We start from the raw sequence: 21,211 nt of genomic DNA on the forward strand, positions 1-21,211 counted from the left end.
ATTGATTTAATCATCTAAAGCCCTATAGTTATAACTCAAGGCTCAAAACCAGTTGACAGGTTAATAGCATCTTGTAATGTGTTTACTCAGTAGTTCAGATTTTGAGATTATTTCATCAAAGATTCTAAATTTACAACAATTACCACGATAAATAGAAAACGTACAGGAAAAACAAACAGTTTCCTGAATGTCTAATTATTTATTAGTAGTAGTAGTTTATATACATTGGATGGTATTAATTAACTAATATAAGTTTGTTATTATTGGCATATGTTAGTGCAAAGGAATAATAATAAAAAAGAACATTTATCTCTTTGGACGCAAAAAAAAAAGTTCTATTCACTCTCAAAACTCTAAGGGATAATTTTAATTATAAAACTGTGCAGCTGTCTCTGTCAGTGCCTAAGCTGAATAAAATATGACTTTTTTCTGCTGTCCCCTCAGTTGAGTTACTATTTTAGATTCTTTGGCTATTGATCAAATCAAATCAAGCTTTGTTGTCATTTTGATGTCAAGATGAGAGACGTTTTTCCAGGAACCAATAAGGTGCAGATGTGTGTGCAAAACCAGCTCAGCAGCTTAGTATTCAGTTCAGTATTGATATGCTGTACAGAAACAAGAAACACGATTCATTTTCCTTTTCCTTTGGAAATCTGTTGACTCACGTTGCCAAATGTTGTGTTGTGTAGGTTGAGGTAACCACTGGGCTCCACATGGCTGAAGGTCAGGCTGTTTGGCCACGATCAATAGGGTTAAGGTCATTAACATGCTATGAATATCACGAGGCCCTGGGAAAGCAGAGCAGAGGACCAGAGATCTGAGCTGTGATTGGCTGGAGGGTGTCTGTAGGAGAGGCCACCCCCCGCTGACCTCAGAGGTCATTTGAAGAGCTGATGACCTCTAACCTTATGCCAAGAGGGTGATGGAAAGGGTTTGAGTTTGCATAAACTCGACTGCTAAAATATTAAAAGTGGGTGGTGTTTTACCAAAAGCAAATAAGCATCAGCATTAACATTTTTAGAAAAATCAATAAGCACTATCACATCATAAGGTGGGGATAGTCCAATCAATGCTTTGTTTTTGTTTTGCAGAGTTGTTTTATTTTGGAGACAGATCCTAGATTTTATTCATAAATTACTGTCATTGCATCAATGACATCTGAGAGATAATTTGTTTAGCTAATAAAACAACCAATTCCATTACTACCTTGTGTAATTATATTGAAATTTCAGTGACTACAAAGTCCTGCCATGTATCTTTTCTCATGCTGTGAAGTACGTTTTTTTATTTACTGCAATAAAATACAAAATCATCACCACATAAACACACAGGAACATTCTTTAAAAAAGTTTATTGGCTTTTAAAACCACTTTAAAAATCTCACCAGTGAGTACTTTCCATTGAAAAAAGAAACAACGCGTTTGCAATATTAACAAGCTACTGTACATTAAGCAGAACACCAGACAACACCACAGAGGAGGGTTTTTTTTTCTACTGGTAGAAATGGACAAGATAGTCAAACAGAGTTGGGTCTGGGTCAGTCAAAGGTAAAGAATCAGAGTCACTGCTTGATGGAGTTTCTGTACTCATAAAGAGGTGCGTTTCCTTCATTCAAATTCAAATATCAGTGCCATATTGTTAAAGAAAAAATTAAGAGAAAATGTCAAAATTTCTTCACAAATGCATTTTGCAAAATAAGAATATGTAAAATCGTCAGAAAACAGTCATCAACAAAACATATAGAACAACATTAACTTAGTAAACAGCACACAATGAAAGTAATGTAACTCATGAAACTAGCACTGCCAGTCTGGTTAACAGAACCTGCCCAAATCACAGAAGACAGTGGTTACCAAGAATACAAAGTACAACAGAAGTCATCACACATGCGTGCGTACAATCATTTATCAACATAATGAGCATGTAGGTTTTAAAAGGTTATTTAACTTTTTTCCCTCAATGCTTTATATTCTCATGTATGAGAATGAGTAAGAAATGTGTATCTCACTGAGATTAATGCACATTTTGCTACAAGACAATTAGTCATTTTCTGACAATTCACTTAATTTCCTTACTCATCTTGTCATAAAAAATTTTTTTTTTCTTTTTTGTTTTTTTACGGGCATCCATCATTTCATTTGTCCATAAAGATGTGGCAAAGCCATGTGTCATAAAAATTTAGTGCAATAACGTGAACCTCCAAAGTTTGTTGAAACATGAGTAATCGTTTTTTTTTCCAGTGTCTGCTGAAAGACTTTGAGCACAATGTCTGTCACAGAGATGTTTGCAACCAGCTAACAGTATCACAACTTTTTTTTCTCAATATACCATGCTATTGATCCTGCTCAAAGCACACATCACTTCTGCAACTGCAGAGACCTATTATCTTTGAATAGAAAAAAACTAAATAAAATCAGCAAGCGAGACCAGACAGCATTACTTTTACGACACATTGAGCCAGAAATGTAACACACAACATACAGTATCTTGCCGACTATAAATCTGTTAAGCTTTTTTCTTTTAAATGGCACATACTTAGCTAGAATAATGGCCATAATATAGTGTCTTGATACATCAAATCTCTATGTATCTATCCTATTTACAGATGGAGCTTAAACATGACTTGTACAACATTGACAATAGCCAAAAACTCAAGCAAGCATCCTACTGTATCACATAGCCTACCTGGCTAGCAGTGATGGTTTCAACATGCTTTCAGGTCCATGGTTACCTATAAAACATAGGACAGTGACCATTTCACAAATTTACATACTGTACATAAGATTTATGCAACTTAGTCCTTTTCCTCAAATGCAATAGAACTCTTTTATATCTCTGAGGCTGCCTGCTTCCCGTTGTTGGTGATGTTTCCTAGGAGTGTTTCTATGTGTAATAATCTCGTATGATTTTCAAACAGATCATCTTTGGTATGGAAATAAGGCTGGATCTCCACGAACATAATAACAATTCGATTTCCTCTTGATCTCAAGATGACGTCAAAGCCCACACGCCAGCCTCTAGCTTTCACTGTAACTAAGCCTTCTCCATACCATTGATATTCTTATCCGAGCTGGGAGGATAGCATGCCAAAAAAATATCTCATGACTGAAACTGTGCCTGCCGTGGTTTTCGTGAAATGACAGCATATCAAATTCCTCTAAATCCATTGATGATAAGGGCACACAGAGTGTGGTCGTTAGCCTATACAATACGCATCTATATCATAACACTGCCAAACAGAATAAGAAAGAGTACTGAAAATATCAGAGTAACAGCTGCCTTGATATGATGAAGCTCTGGATGGTTCCGAAGATATCTTAACATTATACTATGTACAGTCTCTCTAAAGATGGCGTAAGGCCTTGGACTTCGGGAATAAGGCAGCCAGTTGTTGATTCCTCTCAATGTATCGTCCACAAAGTGGCCTGAATCCGCATCTTCTCCCTACTGATTCATCTACTCCCTTTATAAGATATTAAACAGTACAAGAAGTATAGGCTTTAAGAAAATTTCATTCTTGGACAATGCTCAGATGTGAATCAGTTTTCCACTGATTTGGTATATGATAAAGTATAAAGATAATGTCATAAATTCAGCACCTGGAAGCTTAAGATGCTACCCTTTTTAATATTCAGATATGGCAGGCAAATGTACTACAGCTATTATGTGCATATACTACAATACCAATATCGTCTCCATTTGGTTGAACTTGAACTGCACACGTTGAAAATAGTACACAATAGCATACGTTTTTGGTGAAGTCTTTTGTGCCAAATTTCCTACCCATCTCACTGTCTGTAATTGTTCATGAAACAGAAATATTGCGTTATTGAAGCTTACCCTTCTCCTAATGTTCGTAGCACACAAATCTGCTCTTTGTAAGTGCATGCTGCCACCGAGTACTCACACTTTTTAACTTGAAATGCTTACATTTCCGATTTCAGATGATGGGAAAAAAGTGGCTAAATATCGAAACTCTGGGTGACAAATGAAAAAGGAGGGAAGTAATTAAACATCAGTAGGAGAGATTTTCTGGTTAGCCTGGCACTTTGAACAGAAGAAATGGCAAAGTCCAGACAAATCCCGACAAACTATAGTTTAAAAACAGGTATACTACATCTGCACCAAACCAAACAACAGAGAACAGAAATCATACAGAAGAAAAGATAACATTAGCCCAGCATCTCTACTGTAGTCGGCTGGTCTTTGCTTTCTAGCCAGTCAAAACCAGAGTTCACAGTATCACTGCATATCTGCTGAAAAAGCGGGTCGTTCTTCAGTTCTTCCAGTGTTGGGTCTTCATATTGTTCCTGCTGCTGATTAGGATCAAACAGCAAGTTGGTGTCCAACGTGTTAAGGTCAGTGATGCTACTGGACAGATCTGAGGTCAGTCTGATGTCATTTGAAAAGTCGGACGCCACGGCGTTGAGCTCCGAAGCTACCTGACCCACCAACTGGGAGCTGGGATTGAGGCCATCATCCCCCAACAAGTCCTTGACAGTGTTGTTGAAATCCAGCTGTTGTTGTTCATCCTCCACCTCCTGCTGCTGTGTGCTCTGGAGGAGAAGCTGTGGTTGCGTCTGCACAGGATTGTCCTGGAGCTGCTGCTGCTGCTGTTGCTGCTGCTGCTGCTGCTGCTGCTGCTGGTCTTGCTCACCAGGGCCCACTTGTGCTTGGCTGTCCCCAGTAGAGAAACTCACCTGTTCCCCAGTGCCAGTGGTGAGGTAGCCATGCTGCTGGAGCTCAAAGGCAGCAGGGCTGGAGCTGACAGGCAGCTGAGTCTGGTGAGCAGTTCCTCCAGCAAAGCCAGGGGTGGTCTCTAGGATCTGCGTGAGGTTCATACGGGCCGTGTAGTTAGACGGGAGGTTGTTTATGCCCAGACCACGGACCGAGTCATCGCCATCAGCTTCCATCTTGCTGAGAAGAACGTTGGTGATTTTGGCGGCGTTGCTCGGACCTTGCACAGGCAGCATCTCGCTCTGCATCATGATGTTCAGAGGTACAGACTGGCTACGCTGGACCATGCTGTGGACAGAGCTGACAGTCTGGGTGTTGGACAGGATGCTGAGCACCTCAGAGGTGAGGGGAGAGTTGAAGGGTGAAACCACAGCTCGAATTGTCGTGGTGGTGCTCGTGGGGGTGGTAGGAGGGCCGGTGTTCCCGCTGAAGTTCCTCTGGCGCACTGCAGGGCTAACACTGCGGCAACGGAAAGTACTGGATGTAGATGAGGTTGAGGCCTTGCTGTCTAACGGCGCAGGCACAGCAAAACTCTCCTGTTTAGTGGGAGTAGTTACACCTGTTGCCAGTTGCTGCTGCTGTTGTTGTTGTTGCTGCTGCTGCTGCGGCTGCTGTTGTGGCTGCTGTGGCTGCTGCTGCACTGGAGAAATTGGGGTCAAACGGCCAAAGTGTGCAGCATCTTGTCTGGACTGAGGCTGAAATGACTGGCCAGGAATTGCAAACGCATGTGGCTTACGAAACTGATCGTCTACCAGGTCTTGGTAGCTGGGCAGAATGCCAATGCTATGGTTTGACAAAGGCCCTGCAGAGTTGCTGTTGTAGCGGTTGTTGATCCACTCCAGTTTGGCCTTGTCAGGGTGTGTTGCCATGGGCCTCTGCATGGGCTTGACCGGGCTGCTGGAGACAATACTGGCGTCATGATAACCTGTGATGCTCGAGTTAATGGGAGTGAAAGCGAAAGGGTTTCTGCACTCCACCGGACTCGGAGGGACGCTGCTGCTGCAGTTGGACAGCGGTGTGCTGATGGGGGTGTGGCGACCCATGGCTCCATCCACAGGGGTGATAGGAGCCATGCGGGAGCAGGGGCTCTCTCTAGTCAGACTGTGTGCGAGCGTCATTTCCGAGGTGGGTGTGGGTGTTGGGGTTGGCGTTGGTGTTGGAGTGGGAGTTTGGACTGGAGTGGTACTGCTGTGGGCAGAGTGGTAGAAGGTAGTACTGGCCTGGTGAGCACCAAGGATGGAGCCCTGACTGCTGGCTGACTGACCCTGCAGGGACACGTCAACACAGTTACCAAACAGGCCCTTCAGCTTCATCTGCTCTTCCATCTGGACTAGCTCCTCAACGATGCTGTCCTGGGTCATGTCATCATCATTGAAGGGGAAATAGTCCATGTTGGGCTGCGAACCTGCAAAGTCCACCATCTCCTGTGTGAGGGTGAGCTGGCCTGAGGCCTCTGCGGGTTGAGCTATAATGGAAAGTTGGTCATTAGGGGCTTGCTTGTGTTCTGCTGGTATCTGCTGGGCAAACGTCTGCTTCCGAAGCTCATCAAGCTGTCCCTCCTCCCATATTGTGCTCTTTAAGTCACTCATCACAGAGGCTTCATGTGGTCCTGAGTTGGCTGGTATGGCACGAGGGTCCCCAGTGATCTGCTGTAGTAATGCCTGATCAGACGTGCTGTTTCCAGCCGCTCCGGTGCTGGTATCGGGGCTGAGAGAATGGTCTTCAGGTTTCACCACCATGTCCTGGGGTTTAACAACAGTCTGGGTGCCCTCAGTGTGTGTGATGGGTGAGTCAGAGAGTGCGAGGATCTGTGTAGGCCCTATAGAGGTGTGTTTCACAGTCACTTTGCAGGGGGCACTCTCTGGTCTGGCAGGGGTTCCTGGTCTGGGGATCCTCTTTACTGCAGCACTGACTCCAGGTTTGGGATTGTCAACCACAGCCAGCGGCTGCTGGGAGATAAACACCCGCTTCACAGGAATCACATGGGACTCCCCGCCTGTGCGCTTCCTGGGGCTCTTGGAATCCAAGAGGGGATCCTTCGATGTTGGGGTAACAGCAATGGAGCCATTAGATGATGTGTTGCCACTGGAGCTCTGATTATCAACAGTCAAGTACAAAGTACTGTCATGGCAGTTACTGTTATTGCTGTCCTGAGTCCCAGCTACAGCTACAGCGGTGGGAGGGGATGTGGGGTCACTTTTTATCCTTCCACCTTTTTCTTGCCCTGGGGAACATTTAACCAGGAAGCTTGGCTCACTGGCAGCCCTGAACTTAGCCACTCTCTCCTCTTTGGCTCCAACAGCAGTTTTCTCTGTGCCAGATGTGGGGTGACTGTCACTACCAGCTTCAGACACCATTTTGGTGTCAGTGGAGAGGGTCAGGGCAGAGGGTGGAGCACTGGGTCTTACTGCAGGAGACTGAGGGGCAGCTGAATTCCCACCGTGTGACTGCTGGGAATCGTCCGAAGCGGCTATGCTGCTCACACCGGTGGAGGCTGATCGCACAGTCGTGGTGCTGCTGTTACTACTGCTGCTGCTGGGAGCCAGAGCGATGGCTGTCATCTTTACCACATTGACTGAGCTGACGTGGGGAGTGGGCATCACAGTTTTGATGGGGCTGTTGGTGATGAGGAGCGTTGGAGGTGAGCGTAGCGTGATGGCACTGGTGGCAGAGGGCTTAGGCAGGATTTGGGCGTACCGCGTACCGTGTCTTGCCAGCCGGTCACCTACAGGACTAGCTGAGATATTCTGGGGAGTTTTGGGGGACTGCTTAAGAGACTGAGTGACCACTTGAAAGTTCACAGGCAACACTTTTCCTTCCGCCGTCCCTACAGGGCTGGGAGAGGTCATCAACTGCCTGCTTCTCTGTACCTGGGAGATCAAATGGGACATAAGAGAACATTCAGGCACATTCATGAACAAACGGAGCATGATTAGTGGGAAAAAGTGAGCCACATACCGTGACTGGGCTGGGGACAGCTGCTACTACGATGCCTATGGTGGGCTGAGGGGAGAGCAGAGCAGGGCTGCCGCAGGGGATCGTGGGGCCGGGGGTACTGGCTTCAGTTCTCTTGACCTGGGTCTCACTGGGCAGGGGTGAGTGGAGCTTCTGCTCCTGCTGCTTCTTCTGGATCTTGCGTTGCAGTTGCTGCTTTGCATCAACGGAGGGAGAGGCGAGGGTCTTCACCTGGGGCTGGAATGAGTTTGCTTCAGCTGTGGGTACAAACGCAGAGGCTGGAGTTGGCGTCTTCATTCCTGTCAAGACATGAAAAAAAAAATCAGGATTATGATTTTAAAGAGTGTCAATGAGAGGAAAAAGGAGTGAATGGGCGGAGGTGATCTGTTCCTGTCACATAACAAGAAAGCAGGGTTCACAATTTTCCATCCACTGTGCTATGTTTGCTTTGCTTAGTCTCAAAAAAATCTGTTTTCTTCTAGAAGGCCATCATGATGGTGGTTAAAGTGAGAAACGGTTACAAACAGCTGAATCAATCTTGTTACATTTTGTCTGAGCAGATTCTAAAATAATCCAAGTCTTGGTGACTCTAAGAGCTTCAGTAAAAAGCAACTGGACTTTTGCTTTTTCAAGGACAGATGAGAGGGAAAACATTTTCCAAAACCTAAAAGAGAGAAGTTCAGTTGCTTTTTACTGAAGCTTCTTGGGCCTGTTACTAGTTTTCGGCACCATGGACAGCTGACAATGCACATGTTCAAGGTTTTTGCAGATGAGCCTGTTTGATGAAATTTAGAACATGTAAGTAGAGACTTGATCTGCAACACAAGATCATTCTTTTCTGCATGAACATGACAAAGAACTGCAGAACATCTGAGGTATTTTTTGGCAATTTGTGATTACCAGCATTTGTAACATGTGTGTCCACAAGTCAGCTTTTACCTGTAGGTGTTCCAGTCATAACAGTGAGCGCAGCCATGGACTTAGTACCAATGTAGTGGCTATTAAGCAGGAAGCGAGCCAAGTCCTCCACGTTGTCAAACTGACGACTCAGGACCTTTTGAGCCCACTCACACACCAGTCCACAGGCTGCAGACCTCATTTCATCCTCAGCGCTCGGAGACTGGCCCGTCGGCTCCATCAGCTCACACTGTTAAAACAGAGCAAAGCAGCAGGTCGATGAGCATCAGACAAGTTCAGAAGTCTAGCTTATGGTTTCAGATGTTTTGCAGTATGACTTACCCCATCACCAGATTTCTGCAGATCCAGGTTGGGTAAAGATGGCATGTGAACAAAAGCTTTCTTCCTCAACCCGCTATAACAGTATGTGCGAAGGAGTTAAGGTGTCTAGATCACGATGATTCAGGATACAGAAATGGGTATAAAAAGCTGATGCTGACCTTTATGTTGACTTTGGCTCAGTCCTTTTCTGAGATTCTATCTCAAATATGTTCTGCGCTATTCTTTACATCAACAGAGAAAATCTGACAGAAACATACATTTAATAAGTGACCTGGTGGCTGAGTGGTTGGGGCAGCACTGGGTGCAGATTCACTGAGGAGCGAGTCCCCAGTTCAATTCCTAGGAAATCGAGCCTTTACAACATGACATCCCCTGCTCTATTTCCCCATTTTTATTTTCTCGCTCCACTTTCATTATCTAATAAAGGCAAATGCCAAAAAATAGGCACGCCAAAGCCAAATATCAGCCTTTCAGCTCAGAGCCAAGGATTCCCTGATACTGTTTTTTTTAAAAATCTGCCAGCAACAGTATTTTGGCAGCAGTGATTTACAATTGTTCAAAGACCAGAGAACAGTGTGTTTAGAGCCCTGAAAAAACCGACGAACGTTAAGGCAAATTAGCATGGGCAGTCATCTTTATACTAAGGTTTCCTCCTAGATTACATGTATCTGATATGTTCTTCGGTATATCTACAGAAACACGAAAACTACCTTAGCATTTTTTGGATAAATCTCCTAGCTGCCAAACTTGCATTAAGAATAAACATTATTTTAGGGCATCTTCTATCCACTCACACTGCAAGCAACACAACCACGATATCAAAAGGTCAAGCTGTAGAGACGTATGACTACAGAAAGTCAGCTGTCACTGGCCATCAGTAGCCCGCAGATTTACATGCATTCTGACTTTAGTGACAGAATCTATTTAAAAAAAAAAAAAAAAGCTGGCAAAATGAAGTTAGAGTTGCAGAACGTAATCTGAAGCTTCCAAGTCTGTATTTGAAACCACACAAAGACCAGCAGTGAACACTTTAACACTGCTCCTCTGCCTATAACTGTGCCCAATGTGAAATTTTCAGTTTGTAACACATTTCTAAATTATTTTATGATTATCTCGTTGTTGGATTTCCAATTCAAAACAGCCAAAAATGTCAAATTCTGCCCGTTCACACCTTGGCCTCCCTGCTGCATGAAAGCAATCCGATAAATAAAAGCATCAGAACCCACAATGTGACTTTGATGACAGGTTCACCAAAATATCAGGATATTTGGATTTGCCCCTCATGCCCAGTCGACGTGCCTTCATGTTAGGAAAGACATTCTTCATGATCTTTCCAAAGTCTGCTGCACTCAGTGGATTGTAGCCGAGATTGTCACAATAGCTCCTGCAAAAGAGACGACAATCAACGTGAGATTGCGAGGCCAAATAAAGCGCGTGTCAGCAGATCACTCCTCCCTGCCCCCACGCTGAAGGCCGCACACTCACTTGTATTCATCATACACCTCTTGCTTTGGGAGGGAAGTCTCTGGGTGCTCTTCCAGGTGATTGCGTATCCAGTTGAATGCATACATCTGTTGAGTACGGCTTGACGACATGGAACTCTGATCACTGAAATGGGTGCAGAAGAGAAATAAATGTGGTGACTCAGTGCTCGTGACTGTTGTGCATCATTTCTTGTTAATACGGAAACTTTAATACCATAATCCAGGAGTGGAGGACCCCCTCTCATTCTCAGTCCAAATGGGCAGAATTTGAGGGTTGGGGTGATGAATAGATATGGGGAAACAAATGAAACACAGACAGCTAGGTATAGCAAAAATCTACATATTTCAGCGGTTTGTGTCATATTGATATTCAATCATACAGCTGGAAAATTGCCTCACAAATTTGTGCTAAGAAAAAACTCAACAAGTCCGCTAAAAGTGCCACAAAGCAAAAAAACCAAACAAACCCTGAATTCAATTTCAGTTTAGGGGCTGTAAGGCTAACCTGTGTCTGTGTAGCAGCCAGTGGATAGTGATTTTAAATTTTTTGACAAGCAATGAGATAGCGCCAATAATGTAATGACAGCCACAACAAAGCGTGTGTGTGTGAGACAAAACAACAACAAAAAAAAAGGCCCAAGAGCAGAGTGGAAAAGTAAGTGAGTAAAGTGTGCGTCTGTGATTTACCTTTTATCATTGCCACTGCTGGGACCAGAAGGCAACTTAAGGTAGAGGTAGAGTTTTTCGATGTCTGTAAACTTCTCAACATCTTGCTGTAAGGGTTAAAAAAAGAGAGAGATCACAGAGAAAAAAACAGTGAAAAAACTTCAATAATAGTAAGTAAAAATGCAGTCTGGTAGCCACAAACATTCCACAAACAGAAATCTATAAATGTGTGCTTCATCAGTTTTGAATAAAAGATGAAAAACGGAGCTGGTTCTGATCACAACTATCCAAAAAGCTGGGGTCAGATGGATATCATTTTTGCACTACTGTGTTTATACATTCCTTTCTAGCTGTAAAATTTCTGTATATATCGAGTTATATTTCATTTTATTACTACTATTTTTTCCTTTCTTTATGCGTTATGATTCTCTTCCATATTCCTAGGGTGACACCAAATTTCTTGTATGTTTTGTACGTACTTGGCCATTAAAGCTGATTCTGATTGAAAATAATTTGCTCATTTTTTTTCTAAAACAGTCTATCTTATTGAGTATATGGCACCAATTCTATACACAGCAGCTGAGCAATTTTATCAGATTATCTAGTTGTGACTTTTCTGAAAGACACTGCGATTTTATTGTCAATATTAATCTCTGCGTAATAAATTTAAAACATGACAGATCACTACCACTCATGAAATACTTTAAAAACTGTGACTACAACACAATCGTGGCATCAGGAATTTGGAAAACCGTCGATGCAACAGTTTAAACTCAATATTCCAGTATATTCTAACTGCAGCCTTTTTGATTTGATAGTTGCATTGTTTAAAACTGCGATCTGGAATCAGCTAATTGCTCATCCCTACCACTCAGGTACGACAGCTGCACGCAGCCATCTCAGGGCTGATCTCACCTTCACTGCTTTCCACTTGGTTTCTAAGAATGGACTCATCTCACCTCTCCCTTTTCTATTTGTCTCTTTGTTGCTAAGGGAACCAACACTTAAATGAATGAGGTGAGAGCTGCCAGCCAATAAGCAGTGAATGGAAATGCTATTTACTACAAGCACTGAATGAATTACCTCTCTCTGCTAACACTGCGGTTGAAACTTAAAATTCTGCCTTTGCACCACCTACTTGGATGTTTCATTGGGATTTTCTAAGATGACCTTTATACCGAGCCTTAGAATTTTTAAATTACTTTTATAGAAATCAAAAAAATCACATCTCTCACATGGAAACGGCCCACAGTCCAAAACAACAGCCCAACAACTAAATCCTAGTGTCCAAGGCCGTTATATTACATCGTTCAGTGGAACCTGAATGAACTAATCCTACACTTGTCTTATCCACACATTAAACTACCCTAGGATTTTTGACGACATTATTTTGCTTGGGCATAAATGTAGTGTACAAACATTTTTAAAATGTTTTATATACAGAGGTAATAACTCCATTTAGAAAATGATTATAATATGAAAAGATATTATATTAAATATTCACATGTATAAATATAAAATTTGAACACACACACACATAATTTTATACATATATATACTATTTATATATAAATTGTAAAAAATATATATAATTTAAAATTTATATATATATATATATATATATAATTTTTAGATTATATATGTGATTTATAAAATACAATTATATATATATAATTATAAATATAATAAAATATAACATAATTATAAAAATATAATTTTATATATATATATATATATATATATTTACACACACACATATATAAACTTATATAGATATACAACTATTAAATTAATATTAAGACTATTGTGTTGGTGCTCGTTAGCTTTGTGAGTTGTCTGTGTATCAAATGCTGCTGGTACAAATAATTTCCTTGTTAGGGTCAATAAAGTATAAATTCTATTCTATTTGCATCCATCTCACCATTACTTTAACGCTGGATTTATAGGAGTTTTGCACCTTTGTGGGAAAATATCTTAAGTCTTCATAAAATCTGCCACTATGGTTTATCTGATGATTTCCATACATGACAGTGATAGACTGTAGCTGTATCCTCATCCACTCTGCCTCTCAGTATTTTCACTATTTTGCACCTTCATCCACACATTATTTACTGTACAGTAAGGTGCTCCAGATATTTAGCTGACCAAATTTAACCCACATTCAGACGCAATGCTGATGAGAGACACATCTTATTTGTCAGTGTAAAGGATGTTTTGTTTTGTTTTAGATTTATTTGCTCCAGTTGTGTGCAACAATGAGTAAGCGTCAGAGGAGACAAACAGTGAAAATTTTTATCAGGACAAAAACAGACTTAAGCTGCTAAACTGTCAAACACTCAGCAGACTTGAGAAAATTAAAATACAGACTCTTTCTTTTTTCTTTTTTTTTTAGGACAAAAAATAGACAAAGCTTCATCCCGCTGCTTTGATGTCACTGACATGGCATCGCTGCTGAAAACAGCTGAGAGACGGCGTGACACACTTTGCCTCGGATAAATCGACAACAAAATGTGCAGAAATAGAAAGCCAGTACAGAAATAAAAAGCAGAAATGTGCTGATAAAGCTGGAAGTAATTAGACATGAGTTCACATAATAAGTACATCCATGCACACATCAAACAAAGACAAATGGCTCACACATGGCGTAGACTTCTAAATTAGCTTTTCTATCATTGATAATGCAAAATTCAAAAATTGGGTTCATGTATATTTACAGGGCAATATAATTTACACTGATTTGATTTGTAGAAAACCCATCCAGCTCATCAGAATGTAAGCATTAAACATACATTTGTCATTTCTGTATTATTTCTCCACAGAAACTAAGCTGCTCAAATGCTCTCATGATTCACCAGTAACAAGTTTTATGTGACTCTCTGATAATACGGGAGTGGCAGAGCGTTAGGTAACGAATAGACTCAGCTTTCATGAGAAGAAGAGTAATTGTGGATACTCACCAATATGCTGTCCACTTTTGATTGTACAGATTTGCTGCAACGAGAAACAGAACAAAAGCAAGAAATGTGAATAAGTACGACTTCACACATGCAGAATTTTCTTAACATTTCATGAGATTTTAAATGTGTCTGCCATCCCTGTTATCTGTGTTATTAAAACTGACAATAAACTAGTTTTCCAGCCAAACAGGCTTTGTGAAAATGTCATAAATTATGTCACACGATTGCAAATGCTACAAACTATACTGCGTCTCCACGTAACAAAGTGGATAAACATCGAGTCAAAGTGCCATTTGTAATATCTTCATCTACTGAGACAGTATGACATAATGCATGCTGGTTTGGAAAGTAATCAGACTTCTTTATCACCCATGATTGTTTTATTGACTGATTGATGTCCTTTGTGGCCGTCAATTTCCACTCAATAAACAGAATAAAAAGGTGAAAATGACGTAGAAGTTTTTGCAAATTTATCAGATAATTACTTCTCTAACAGAATTCAAGCTTCTATTCACAACTTTGGCAGAAACTACAGTTTTAAGTCCTGATGAACACATCTGTGAACATTCAGAGATTGGTCCCAAAGTCATTTCAGCACTGTGTTGTTTTATTTTTGGGTCATATTTCATGCTAAAAGATAAAATGTGTTCACTCTGGAGCAGAAATGTGTAACATTTGGCTACATACACTCCGCTCTCACCAGTCTCCCTTTGTTTGCTACAGAAAGAAATCCCACTGCATGATGCTGCCACCGCCATGCTTTAGTACACTAATGTTGTTTGCCAGATGAGCAGTAAAAGAACTGTTCTTGTATACGAACAGAGTTTTATAATTCCGAATTTGGGTGGATCCCGCTGTGCTCCTGGAGCATTGAAAGTTTTCTGCTCTAACTCAGATGTATGAAGTGTGTCCACTATAGAAGTGGTGGATTTTGAATCAAGTCCAACCAGCTGAATTTGCCAAAAGTGTTCTCATTAATTCTCTACTCCTCCGTGTTGCACTTTATCATCATTTTAGGTCGTCACTGAGAGATGTCGTACTCAGGAACTATTGGGAGAAAATAATGTACACACTCTTGATGTTACTGTTTTTGTTTGTTCCACAGCAGACATTCTGACTTGCAATAGCAGGAAACTCACACACCTTTCTAATAAGATTAAAGATGGCTGCTATGTTAGCATGATGGCTACCCAATATGCAAAACAACTGGACCCTCAAACTAATACAAATAAATGGAATTCAGCTGTTATTAATTGTACAGGTTGATTGTTGGATGTTTTGCAAATAAGAATTCGGACACGCAAATAATATCATGGAGTGGAAATGAGGGCTGCACAATAAACAGTTTAACATCAAAACACCAAAGTGTACAAAAGTCACATCACAGTAACTGCGACGTCACAAAACACAAACAAAAACTCAGACGGCTTTCGTTTTCCATTACTCATCTGCACAACAACTCTGAGTAATACAGTGTCATTTATTCCCATTTAAAGATTCTTGACTACACTGACTTTTATTTCTTAATTTTATTTACAAGACTTGGAATTTGTCCAAATGCAGGTTCTCCATGAGTCCAGAAAAGTGAAAAGATGACCAAACACAGGTACTCTACTGGCAGCGTCTTGCAATGGCCGCATCCAGGTGAGTCAAAACAACTAATTTGATTATTTAAATCAGCGATGCAAAGCCAGATCTGAACACCACCCAAAGTAAAACAAATGTATGAATGTGCCAGCACTACACCATATGAGAAAGGTTCAGAAATACTTTGTTTTCAGGTTTTTTTTTTTACAATTATTTTGGATTTTCTGTGCTGATGTACCGTCCAACAAAATCGTCACAATCATTCTAGAATAATTAATACTTTCCAAACAGAGCTGTTCAATCGCAGGAAAACAAAATACGTTAAATGTCAGGCTTTTTTTTTTTTTTTAATATTGTGCAGCCCTGACATATGTTATACCTCTCCAGATTTGACACATCAAAATGTCCACCATAAACCAGGTCTAGTGAGGGATGTTTGGTTAACACATTGCAAACTCAGAATTCAGACACACAAATACAGTAAATATGCAGCACTACACGGTTAATAGGGAGCGATTTCAGACACAGCCGTGGAGATATCACAAACACAATCAAAGCAGGTGTATCAAAGGATGAATAAGCAAAGGCTCTGAATATTTATGCAAATGAGATATTCCGTCTTATTAAATAAATGAACAGAAACATGTGAAAACACCACTTTGTCTTTGTGTGTACATCTATAAAACCCATCTCACTACAAAAGGTGTCACTGAGCAGCTGTAGCAGGTCTTATAAGATGAATATAGAATAATTTAGCTGGCTGTAATAATAACTTAGTGCAAGGTGAGGCAGGATCAGACTGAAATTGTTTGAATAATTCCCAAAGTCACTGTGGATGACACACACATGAAGTAAATGAGAATATTGTGATGCAGCCTCTCATTAAGAGCATTAAATCAGAGAGGTGCTGTCTGCTTTGACACCTGTCATCCTGAGCATCAGCACCACCAGTGGATTTGCTGGCATCTACTGTAACATGGCCTCCTGTGGCTCCATGCTAATGATCACAGCTACAGCTGCTGGAGGAGCCACGGTAACCGTGTTACTGATGCACCGACCAGAGCCGTGCAGAGTCTCCGGCCTCCCTGTCGTCGTGTTTCGCTCGGATCCGTTCGCTCGGCGCGGCAGCTCTCGTGTTATTTTTGGGCCGCTTTGTGCAGCTCCCTGCCTCCCTGAGCTCAGATACGCTAATTACGAGGCTACGGCTAGCAAAGAGGACCGTGTGGCGGCTCGGCCACCGCTTCCATCCTTACCAAATTGAATTCTTTATTTTGAACTGTAACGCGTTTGCCTCGGGCCCCTGGAGTCCTGGCACCAGCGCTGGAAGAGAGCCTAATCCCGAGGCAGGCTTCTGACCAGGTTGTTGTTGATCATCAGCCATCACGATGGAGGGGTGGTGGGGGAGCTTTAACAAGTAGGCCTCATCCCCGGCTGTGCGCTGCACCGGACCCACCGCTGCTGGAGCGGCTCAGTCAGCTAGGACAGCCCGCCGAATCCACCACAGGACATGGCTACAAACGCTGTGATCGGAGCCTCGCGAAACGCAAAACAAAACCAAAAAAATACAGCCGGGCATACAAAAGGCATTTCGCAGAGGTATCTCCGCTGCCGCAAATAGCACGCCTGCAGCAGCCAGCAGCAGCCACAGACGAGCTGCTGCGTCAAGACGCACACAGGACGCACTGGAGAGGCCGGAAACGCACCTCCACAATAAAACTCAGACAGATAGGCAAGGCAGCTTTATTTGTATAGCACATTTAATACATGAGGGCAACTCAATGTGTTTTACATTATACATCATATAATGTACACGTTGCATTTTATTATTTGTCATATTTGAGTATATTTGTCATACTTTTTATTTTCATTCTCACTCCTCATCCCTGTACATATTGTAAATATTATCACTACTATTATAAGATAAGATAAGATAATCCTTTATTACTCCTCACTTCAAGGGGAATTTCCCGTGTTATAGCAGCAGTGCACAGTAAAGGTAATAATTATAATAACAATAATATATACAATATATACAGAGTGAAGGATGAAAAATGAATAAATAGAGTATTCATCATCATCATCATCATCCTTTACACCAAGTGGTGTGTAGGGCAGCAACAAATTTCCTCCACTTCTGCCTGTCCTGGGCCAGCCTTGTCAATGAACTCCAAGAGTGCTGCATGACCTCCATCTCACCCTCTACTGTTCTTCTCCATGTTGTTCTTGGTCTTCCTCTCTTTCTTTTGCCATTTGGGGTCCAGTGCAGTGCTGTTCTTGTGATTGACTGTGGGTCTTTACGGAGTGTGTGTCCAATCCATTTCCATCGTCGCCTTGTAAATGGATTGTAAATAGAGTATTACTACACTTTTAATAAATGGCATCAGCAAAAATTGGCTTGTGGAATAAATGTAAAAGTGCAAAAAAAATGCCAGCAGTGCAAGTAATTGTTGTGCAGATTTTGTCATGGTTTGGGATGATATGATATAGTCCAGTTTATGTTAACATCAGCCAGTGATACTGATGTCATAAAGTCTTACTACAGATTTTATTGTTATTTTATTAATATTACTACATTTATTGCTGCTGTAACAATGTGCATTTCCCTTGGCTTGGGGATTAATAAAGGATTATCTTATCTTATCTTACTCGTTTATAAATTAAAAAAAAAACATTTCTCTGCTGCCTTTAGAATTTTTGTACTGAGCAACTAGGAGCACTAACTACATCTGAGGCAAAATAAAATAATAGTAATTAAAAAAACTTCAACCTTGGACACCTAATGATACCACAATTGTAAGAAGATGGAGTCAGAGAATTTAGATTTTTTTGTATAATTACTCAAAAGAATTAATCAGTTATAAAAATGTTTGGCAATTCATTTAATAACAAGAAGTTAATTGATTAATTATTCCTGCTCTATATGTTAGTAAATTGAGTGTATTTGGGTTTTGAACAGTCATTTGAGTGGCTTTTGTAGACATTTTTAGCAATACTTGACATTGTATACACAAAAAAATGTATTCTGTTGAAAAAAATCCCATCACTTTTAAACAATAAATAGAAAAGTTGATCATTAGTTGCATCTCTGTTTGAATATAAATCCTTGACTTTTATTTTCTCTGTTAAGATGTGCACATTGGCAGACATTTAAAAGGCAAATCTCTCCTCTAACTCACCCTAATTTACTCTCTCCTATATAAACTGACGTATCCTTGGACGCTTTTGCATCCTTGCCTCATCAGCCTCTATAGCTGCACACATCCTCTTAGTTTTCCTGTCCATTCTGGGATGTCGCTGCTTTATTATGTCTGACTTGACGCCGTGTTCTGGCTGCAGTTCCGTCGTCAGCCTGCGGGGGCGCTGCTGCAGGAAGCTGGCCGATCAGATGGTGACAATGACGGGTAAACAGCCAGGATGATATCACTTAACCATGTAAACCGTGCCTTTACCAGCACATGTATTGATCTCAGTATCTACCGACGGGCTGCTATCGACCGATTATCTGATTAGACTCCCGGACAGGAAGCGCTGAGAGGCCAGACAGGCTCCACTCACAGATTCCTCCAAGATTGTCTCTGCTCTTCAAACAGCTACTATTTTTTTTTTTTTACCTTCGGTTGAAATCTGAGACACGCTTGGTGGGGAAAAAATAACCCGAGAGTCTGAAATGAATTGAGATCTGTCTGTACCAGATATGAATAAAACAACGTTATGTCACATCTGCTGAAAAAATTAAACATTTTACACGTGTCAAGTTAATCTCATCATAACTGACCATTTATTTTAAATCACCAAATGATTATTAAAGGTCTTCAGGTGACATTCATGAAAACGTACACGTGAAAATTCAGAAGAATGAAGTCACCAGGTCAAGAAAAACAAGACCTACATAAATTCTTGCATCCAGACTTATTTTCTGCTGCCATCTGTTGATGGAAACGTGTTACTCCACTGACAGCAGCTCATGAAACATAACGCAAGACAGCAGCAGACATACAGGGCAGGCATGTATGTGCAAGTGTGCAGCGACTGGGCGGCTGATGTAACACCTCTGAAGACAGGAATAACAGGGGGAAATAATAGAAATGTTGCTGCTCTGTTTCTGTCCTCATGCAGGACTTGTAGTTGCTACAGCTGAGTTTGTTTACATGTTTATTAGAATAAAAATCTGTCAGGACTCGGTGTTTGTCCAGCGCAGTAACCAAACCTTTCCTCAGTTCATGTGGATGTGACCCAGAGAGTCAGAGGTCAGATGTCGAAGTGTGTAGCTATTGAATTTATATATGATCTGTTGGCGAGATAAATGTTACAGGGTTTTATAGGTCATTCCAGAATTTCAAATGTCAAATTATCCATTTACAAAATACTAAAACATGCAGTTGTTGTGTAAATTTACTTGTCCTGAGACCAAATCTTTAAAAAAAAAAAAACAAAACTGGGAGATAAGAATGCTTGAAAATATTTTTTAAAATAGCAGATAAGTACACACACTGTCGCTTTTAATAGTGCTGCTTATTTGCTATCTCCTACCCCTATTTATTTAATTTTATCAATCTGTATTTAGTCTTATTACCTCCCCACTGTATTGTATATATCTTGCCTCTTTTTATATGTTGGAATTCTTAATATAGTTTTGTTTATATGTACATTCGATTTTCTTATTTATTGTTGTTAATTTAGCGTGTTTTAATGCACCGTCTAGTGGCAGCTACTTATGTTTTCGTCATGCCCCCATTTATGATGACAATAAAACTATTCTATTCTATTCTATTCTATTCTATTCTGGAATTAACATCATCAAGCAGTTTTCCTAAAGAATGGATAGAGCAATGCCATGTCCTCTCTTCTATTTTTCATAACATTCTCAACCTTTATAGAATGTTTACTCAACCCCATATTATCAGGATAAAACAAATTCTTTTTTCTTTTTTCCATCAGTCAGTTTGTCCTCTTGGTCAGCAGTAACAGCTAGCTAAATATCTAGCTTCTACTCCTGACAAAGACCGAACATTAGCATGGATTAGCAACCCTGTTACTATAGCAAACAACAAATAAAACATGGAATAAAAATTTTACCATTGGTGTGTAAGCTGACCCTATCAAACCTTTGGTAGTTTATTACCTATTATTGATGAATATGTCGCAGAAAATTGGAAGAGAGAAGATTAAATTTCTGAAATTTTGAAGCCCAAATGTCCTCCATTTTTGGAGTGACCCTTATGTGTTTGTGTTTATGGTGAACAGGAAAGAACAGATCAGCTCCTCTAATCAGAAGCTGGTTTCAATAAAGCTACTTTGAAGTCACACCAAGTAATAAGCCACAATCAAACATGCTTTTCATCATAACCACTACATTTATATCATGGGGAGCTGCTGGTAACCAACTAATCTGCTTCCCAGATGTTTTCACACGTGTCTCTTACACACTGATAAACCAGCGTTTCAACAGCAATGAATAGCAAAGCCTCAAAACACTAATTTGACCCTGCACAGTGTCATAGGACATAAATAAGACAACGCAAGTAATAGAAAAGCGTGTAATGCAACATTTGAGAGACGTAAAGTGCTAACATAGATTAGATTTGA

General features: G+C 40.8%; 1 protein-coding gene across 3 annotated transcripts; it reads right to left on the reverse strand.

Annotated features, from left to right (window-relative positions):
- Positions 1-1,334: 1,334 nt before the first annotated feature.
- LOC110950353 (DNA-binding protein RFX7) lies at positions 1,335-17,316 on the reverse strand. Of its 3 annotated transcripts, XM_051951728.1 has the most exons (10): positions 16,879-17,316; positions 14,039-14,072; positions 11,102-11,188; positions 10,630-10,667; positions 10,417-10,539; positions 10,196-10,315; positions 8,932-9,013; positions 8,632-8,839; positions 7,696-7,991; positions 1,335-7,607 (listed from the first exon to the last, which is right to left on the reverse strand). In XM_051951728.1, the coding sequence occupies exons 1-10, from the start codon at positions 17,004-17,006 to the stop codon at positions 4,173-4,175; spliced, it is 4,551 nt and encodes a 1,516-aa protein (XP_051807688.1). In that variant the 5' UTR covers positions 17,007-17,316; the 3' UTR covers positions 1,335-4,172. The 3 variants fall into 3 exon arrangements, with proteins under 3 accessions (XP_051807688.1, XP_051807689.1, XP_051807690.1); XM_051951729.1 differs by lacking the exon at positions 10,630-10,667 and having other exon boundaries at positions 11,103-11,188; positions 16,879-17,315; XM_051951730.1 differs by lacking the exons at positions 11,102-11,188; positions 14,039-14,072; positions 16,879-17,316 and having other exon boundaries at positions 10,630-11,090.
- Positions 17,317-21,211: the final 3,895 nt, after the last annotated feature.

This window comes from Acanthochromis polyacanthus, chromosome 8 (assembly GCF_021347895.1).
Source record: "Acanthochromis polyacanthus isolate Apoly-LR-REF ecotype Palm Island chromosome 8, KAUST_Apoly_ChrSc, whole genome shotgun sequence".
Classification (NCBI taxonomy): domain Eukaryota; kingdom Metazoa; phylum Chordata; class Actinopteri; family Pomacentridae; genus Acanthochromis; species Acanthochromis polyacanthus.

What these genes read in the sequence shown, in the direction of transcription:
- LOC110950353 (XM_051951728.1), bottom strand. Translation starts at nt 17,006, where the DNA reads ATGGCTGATGATCAACAACAACCTGGTCAGAAGCCTGCCTCGGGATTA. An exon ending in ATGAGGGGCAAATCCAAATA is followed by an intron (nt 9,014 to 10,195) that starts TCCTGATATTTT and finishes CCTTCGCACATA; the next exon opens with CTGTTATAGCGGGTTGAGGA. An exon ending in TATGACTGGAACACCTACAG is followed by an intron (nt 7,992 to 8,631) that starts GTAAAAGCTGAC and finishes ATGTCTTGACAG; the next exon opens with GAATGAAGACGCCAACTCCA.